This window comes from Rhinichthys klamathensis, unplaced genomic scaffold (genome assembly GCF_029890125.1).
Source record: "Rhinichthys klamathensis goyatoka isolate OS25496 unplaced genomic scaffold, OSU_Roscu_1.1 h1tg000349l_1, whole genome shotgun sequence".
Taxonomy (NCBI): domain Eukaryota; kingdom Metazoa; phylum Chordata; class Actinopteri; order Cypriniformes; family Leuciscidae; genus Rhinichthys; species Rhinichthys klamathensis.
The window spans coordinates 45,567-52,688 of NW_026606861.1; the positions used below are offsets into that span (position 1 = coordinate 45,567).

Sequence of the window (7,122 nt, forward strand, 5' to 3'; positions counted from 1 at the left end):
ATGTGTGATAAAAGTTTACTTAACACATTTGGCATGATATTAGGACACTTCTGACTTTTTCATTATTTCTTAATCGAATATGTTTTGCTTAGTGCCACAGTGGAAGCAGTTAATTGGCTAGAGAAATGAAAGCAATACTTCTCATGAAAGTTTAATCAGAAATAATGCTTCCGTTCATAATGCAAAGGTAAACATGCAAAACATGGCCATTGTTTACGTTTGTGCTGGTATATCGTGCATTATCCACTGCATTTAATAAAAACGTGCGCTTACCTTACCATGCAGAACACTTGGAAACCATTTCCTGAAAACTAAGGACCGCCTTTTAAACGAAGACTACTGATTCGCTAGTCAAGCTGTCAGTCAGAGAGTGAGCCTACACTGATTGGGTGAAAATGCGTCACCGCGGCTTGATTGGTCAACTGAGAAATAGCAGTCGTCTTTGTCCAAAGTTTTCCGCGCTCTCTGCAGAGGGGGCGTGTTTGAAAGTGTTTTTCCTAAAAAAAATCTGGATTTTTGAGAAGCCATATTTTGATATATTTCTTACTTTTATATGTCTGAACCTCGCAACTAAGGTTAATTTATTAAAATCTATTTCAAAGCAATTAATTAAAAATAATAATAATAAAAAAAACGATATATATATATATATATATATATATATAGTATTACGTATAGGCCTCATATATGCATATACTCTCATACATTTGTATATCGTGCTGTACTGTATTATGAATCATGTGTTTAATGCGGGCAATTCACTAAGTCATTATTCTTCTAAGTGCAATCTAAGTGTGACTTTATTGGTTCGACCTGAGCTTCTTCAAGAATGTGTAGTGTACCATGCCAAAAAACACAGCAAAGACTTGATTATTAACGAAATCGTTTTCATTTTTATTTTGGTTTTCTCCTAGAGGCTCAGGTTTTTTTTTCCACACAGGGACAATAAAGGAACATCAAAACACTTAAAATATGACATATATGCAGTAACACTTAAAAGTATGGGCTCAGAAATTAGACATAACAGAGTCCAAAATTGCACCAACAATCAATTCAACTTGCTAAAACTTTCTTTCCATCTGCATAATCTAAAATACTTTCCTGTATCATCCATTAATCAATGTCCTCCTGTAGACGTTGGCTAGCGTCCAAGCGAGGTTAAGATTAAATAACCCTGTTACCCTGAACCTGTTATTTTGTCTTTCTTTCTTTCAGTCCTTTTCTTTTCCTTCATTTTTCACACAACATACTTTTCTCTTCGAAACATTTCTTTAAATACTGTGATCAGACCCATTGAGGTCACGTTGAAGTGCCATAATCTCACAGAGTTGCCCTGTTCTAGTGCAATAGTAACAAAAGAAAACACAAAAAACACCATAATAATAATAATAATATGCATAATTTGCAGACAAAAAGAAGCAAATGTTAAAAGTAAAGAAAAATTAGATGTTACTGTCCTCCTTGTCCCTACCATCTATTCAATTATAACATTGATTCTAACTGGATTTTTGCCTTTTTTTTCTTCCTTTTTCTGTAAAGAGAGCAGCTGAGCTGACCATCAGAATAGTAAAGAAATACACAAAAAAGTGAGCAATTTGTAATTGTAAACCCGGTTATCCACCTATTCTGTGTTTAAGAACATTCTTTCTGCCTTCCTCTGGTTATTTTTGGCCCCATTGGTCTAGCGCTAATTCCTACTTCATCTGATTGAGACACTAAAAGTTGTTGCCATGTTTTCCTACATTTACTTGAACACACTATTCCCCCCCCCCAAACACCCTTTCATTTCCTTCTTAAGCATCATCATCTGCCTCTTCCTCAAACTCGCCCTCTTCTTCGGCGGTGGCGTCCTGGTACTGCTGGTACTCGGACACTAAATCATTCATGTTGCTCTCCGCCTCTGTGAACTCCATCTCATCCATCCCCTCTCCCGTGTACCAGTGCAGGAAAGCCTTACGCCTGAACATGGCCGTGAACTGCTCGGAGATGCGCTTGAACAGCTCTTGGATGGCCGTGCTGTTGCCGATGAAGGTGACGGCCATTTTGAGACCCCTAGGAGGAATGTCGCACACGGCGGTTTTGACGTTGTTGGGGATCCATTCCACGAAGTAGCTGCTGTTCTTGTTCTGGACGTTCAGCATCTGCTCGTCGACTTCCTTCATGGACATGCGGCCACGGAACACGGCGGCGACGGTCAGGTAGCGCCCGTGTCTGGGATCGCAGGCTGCCATCATGTTCTTGGCGTCGAACACTTGCTGTGTGAGCTCAGGCACGGTGAGGGCGCGGTACTGTTGGCTGCCTCGGCTGGTCAGAGGGGCGAAACCGGGCATGAAGAAGTGCAGACGGGGGAACGGAACCATGTTGACTGCTAATTTCCGCAGATCTGCATTTAGCTGGCCGGGGAAGCGCAGGCAGGTGGTGACGCCGCTCATGGTGGCAGAGACCAGATGGTTGAGGTCGCCGTATGTGGGAGTGGTGAGTTTGAGGGTGCGGAAGCAGATATCGTATAAGGCTTCATTGTCTATGCAGTATGTTTCGTCTGTGTTTTCCACCAGCTGATGGACTGACAGTGTGGCATTGTATGGCTCCACTACGGTGTCAGAGACTTTTGGGGAAGGGACCACGCTGAAGGTGTTCATGATGCGGTCAGGGTACTCTTCACGGATTTTACTGATCAATAGGGTGCCCATACCAGAGCCGGTTCCTCCACCCAGGGAGTGAGTGAGCTGGAAACCCTGCAGGCAGTCACAGCTTTCGGACTCCTTACGGACCACATCCAAAACCGAATCCACAAGCTCCGCCCCCTCCGTGTAGTGGCCCTTGGCCCAGTTGTTACCTGCGCCGCTCTGTCCTGTGAGGTGACAGGGAGAAAGTGCACACATCAGAATGTGCAAGCTGAGAGACATTTTACACCTGGTTTTATAATTATTTGCTTTTGCTACTTTCATTTGATATTTTTACATTATATCTCCACATTTTTAACATATTCCCTTTTGCCAGTCACTCACCAAACACAAAGTTGTCTGGTCTGAAGATCTGTCCGAAGGGTCCTGAACGCACAGAGTCCATGGTCCCAGGCTCAAGATCCACTAGAATAGCTCTTGGCACATATTTACCTCCTCCACGAGACACAGAGAGAGAGAGAGAGAGAGAGAGAGAGAGAGAGAGAGAGAGAGAGAGAGAGAGAGAGAGAGAGAGAGAGAGAGAGAGAGAGAGAGAGAGAGAGAGAGAGAGAGAGAGAGAGACATGGGAAAGAAGCAGACCAGCTCAGTACACATAAGAAAATAAATATATAAAATAAATCAAACATGAAGGCTAAGTTGCCATTTTATCTTCAACTTTAGATGTCAATTCAATTCGAAAGTGCTTTATTGGCATGGACAATTGTTCCAATATATTGCCAAAGCATTTCTAATGTTTACAGTAATTCTAGAACAGATGAAAGCAAATGATAAAAATGAATAATTAAATACAACAATCAACTTTTTATGAACACTTTTTGTGTCCATATATTGTGCCGCTAATAAGATACAATCTCTTTTTTCGCCTAAAAAATATTGAAGGTGTGTATTATTGTTTAACTTTCTGAAGCCATGCAGGGTTAATTATTTCTAATTTTGGAGAGAATTTTAGATGTCACCAAGTGTCATCTCAACACATTTATTGAATTGGTATGCTTTAATTACAGCAGTATACATAATTAATTTAGATTTGTGGAGTAAAAATATTGTTTTAATATTGAATTGAAAAATGTAAAACAGACCCTCAGAACTGGGGCAGAATGTTGTTGCTGGTGTAGGTTAATATTGAATAATTTGTCTAATTATTAAATGTAATAATTAAAATAATTGTATTGTATTCTAGAACTAAATTGTCAAAATTAATACTTTTACATTACTTGCTTACAAAGTATTTCACATTAATGATAACTTTTTTAGTTGTTTCCATTTATTTCCCTAATAGTCAACATGAAGCGAAAATTGTGACTGTCTTCTTCTCTATTGTGACATATTTCCAATTCGAATGAGAAAAAAAATGCAGGACTTGACTTGACTTTGTCCATCGGGAGTTGATTGGATCGTTCATTGATTGCTAATTGCTGTGTTAATTTCATGTGAGTGACAGGTTGCAGGAGGAGAGGGATTATCGTCCTGCTTTGCTGGTGAATGCATCATCAGAGAAGAGAAGTGATGTCATAGTGAAGAGGAGGGGCATTACATTTTTTGATGAAAGATTACGGGCCTTTTTTTTAAAATAATGATGTGCACAGATAAATCATTTATAAACTTTACAAAGAACTTTTAATGGGGACACACTGTTGTTAAAGTGTCTTCCCCATCTTCTATCTTAGTAAAGTACCTGTTGCTTCATTGTAGTAGACACTAATTCTATCCAGCTGCAGGTCACTGTCTCCATGATAGGTTCCTGTTGGGTCGATTCCATGTTCATCACTAATGACCTCCCAGAACTGCAAAAAACACACAGCAATTAAAACTGGCATGCAATTCAGTAAATTCTAGATCAATTCTATCTTATTAAACACTGAAATATTGAGAAGCAGTGTCAACTAATCACTAATCTGGAATTGGCTTCAAATGAGTTTTAGCTCCGAAAGAGGCTTTATTGATGTTTAAATCGTTAATTCTATGTTACTCTCCTAGTGACCTTAATCTGAGAGAGAAGCAAGGAGAGAGGGGTCGAGATAGACTTAATAAGGCAGCGAGCGAATGCGAATGGAGAAAGAAAAGATTGTTCTTGGGATATATTGAAAATAATTGTTTTGAAAGAATGAGGCCAATAAACTGGAAGGCGCTGACTGACACCGCCCTACATTGACCCTGTTCTGATACTCTCGCCTATCAAAAACCTGTTACTCCAGGCAACCTACATTTCTGCTGTGTCATCACATAATATCATCATAAAATACCATGCTGACACATATGAAATCAATCGGCTTTACATATTTGACACTCCTGGATACATTTTATTTCGCCAATTAATCCAGCAAATCAAAGGTTTTCCATGTATATGTCATTTACTCGTTAATTATTTGTTTCAGTTAGATCTGTACTGTAGAGGAGATGGGCAGCAGCTGTTAGAGCTATTAAGTTCAGTTGTGGATGCCTCCTCCTCCCCGCCCTGACCTCAGATGAGTTCAACAGACACTCACAATCTCATCATGTGAAAGGCATTTCAAAGTCTTTTAAAGGATAAGGACGATTTAACCCAATTTCTGATGCCACAGAAGACAACATCTCATGGGCAATCTTTAAAAAATGTGCATCTTTAATGGGGCCATGGGTGTGAATATGTCCTTATTGGCAGCTTCCATCTCTATGTTGATGTGGCACAGAATCGGATTTAAAGGAATAGTTCACTTAAAAATTAAAACTCTGTTATCATTTACTCACCCTCTAGTTGTTTCAACCTGTATGAATTTCTTTCTTCTGCTGAACACAAAAGAAGATATTTTGAAAAATGTTGGTAACCAAACAGTTGATGGACCCCACTGACTTCCATAGTATTTTTTTTCCTACTAAGGTAGTCAATTGGGTCCATCAACTGTCTGGTTACCGACATTCTTCAAAATATCTTCTTTTGTGTTCAGCAGAAGAAAGAAATTCATACAGGTTTGAAAACAACTTGATGGTGAGTAAATGATGACAGAATTTTTATTTTTATGTGAACTATTCCTTTAATGGATTAATTGGATATTTTAAATGCATAGATATGGGTAATCCTTATGAGAACAATTACAGTAAAAATAACCTAATTTTAGGGCAAATTAAACAATGACTCGTACAAAAAGCACACTAAAATAACAAGATTTAACTGATTAAGAGTTCATAATTTCACATTATTAACCTTCTTTAATAACAACTACTATTAAAATTGTTCATTGTAGCCTAATTCTCCATCGCCCCACCCTTCCCATCCTCCGCTTGACCATTGACCACAGCGGTCAATTATATCTGCACATAAGATTAAGAATTTAGTCAAAAGCCATAAAATACTTGCTAAAAGTATTTCGCGTGACAATTATGTTAAGGTATGCGGTAGTCAGCGGCGTAGGTTTGATTTTGAAATTGGTGGGGACGGGGACAACAATATATAAATATATTTTAAGTTTTGATCGAAATTATTGCTAGGGATATATCAGTGTCACTGGATATTGGTAGGGACACGTCCCTAGCGTCCCTACTAAATTCTACGCCCCTGGCGGTAGTATAGGCTAATATTAGTGGCATGCACCATGTGTCATGGCTCGCGAGCTGGTACTGACAGCTGTTTAAAGGGCTCGTGACACTGATAACGGGTAGTATAATTACTGAGAGAGCTCTGCTGTTCACATCAGATCCGCCACACCCGGTGCATTGACAAGAATGAAATAAAGAAAGAGGACAGACAGACAGACCCCCCCCCCCTTTCCCACAGTCAATCCCTTCACCCACATCCCTGTTTTACAGACAAAGAGATTTATGGTTAGAGTCTACAGAATGTGAGCATCATTTATTTAGAGAAATAGCTATACAGAGCGTGTTAAAGAAATAGTGAGAATGAATAAAGTCTGGGATCCGCATATTTTGGGCGTAAATGAAGGGGGTTCACAACAGGACAAAGCAGTGTAATGGAAAACAATTCTTAAACATAATGAGTCTATAAAACTGCCCAACGTGTTGCTAGTGTAATGCATTATTAATAATATTTGGAAAGATGTGCAAGGCAAAAAAATAGATCTGTTCTGCATAACAGTGTGCCTTCTAATATGTTCAGAAACAAAATTAAGAGAAACAAATCATGCTGTTTTAGATTTAGTAAAAGCTATAAACTAGTATTACACTGGAGTTCTTTACAGGGGCTTTATTGTTGCATTCTGAGACCTCTGCACAGTATTTTTTCTCTTAGATTCAAAATATTATGACTCACTTTGTACTCTGAAAAACTGTTCTTACCTTGGCACCGATTTGGTTTCCGCACTGACCGGCCTGGATATGAACAATCTCCCTCATTGTTTCAAATTGTGCGAGACGTTCTCAGATAAATCTGGAAAGTAACGGCGTAGCTCAGAAATAATTTGGAAAAGCCGGACAAAGGCTTTATATTCCCGGACTGTCTCCAGAA

General features: G+C 39.1%; 1 protein-coding gene across 2 annotated transcripts; it reads right to left on the reverse strand.

The window, feature by feature from the left end:
- Positions 1–1,218: 1,218 nt before the first annotated feature.
- Positions 1,219–7,117, reverse strand: tubb5 (tubulin, beta 5). Of its 2 annotated transcripts, none has more exons than XM_056232581.1 (4): positions 6,954–7,117; positions 4,360–4,468; positions 3,009–3,116; positions 1,219–2,851 (listed from the first exon to the last, which is right to left on the reverse strand). In XM_056232581.1, exons 1-4 carry the CDS (start codon positions 7,008–7,010, stop codon positions 1,794–1,796), a joined length of 1,332 nt encoding a protein of 443 aa, XP_056088556.1. In that variant the 5' UTR covers positions 7,011–7,117; the 3' UTR covers positions 1,219–1,793. The 2 variants fall into 2 exon arrangements, with proteins under 2 accessions (XP_056088556.1, XP_056088555.1); XM_056232580.1 differs by having other exon boundaries at positions 3,009–3,119; positions 6,954–7,116.
- Positions 7,118–7,122: the final 5 nt, after the last annotated feature.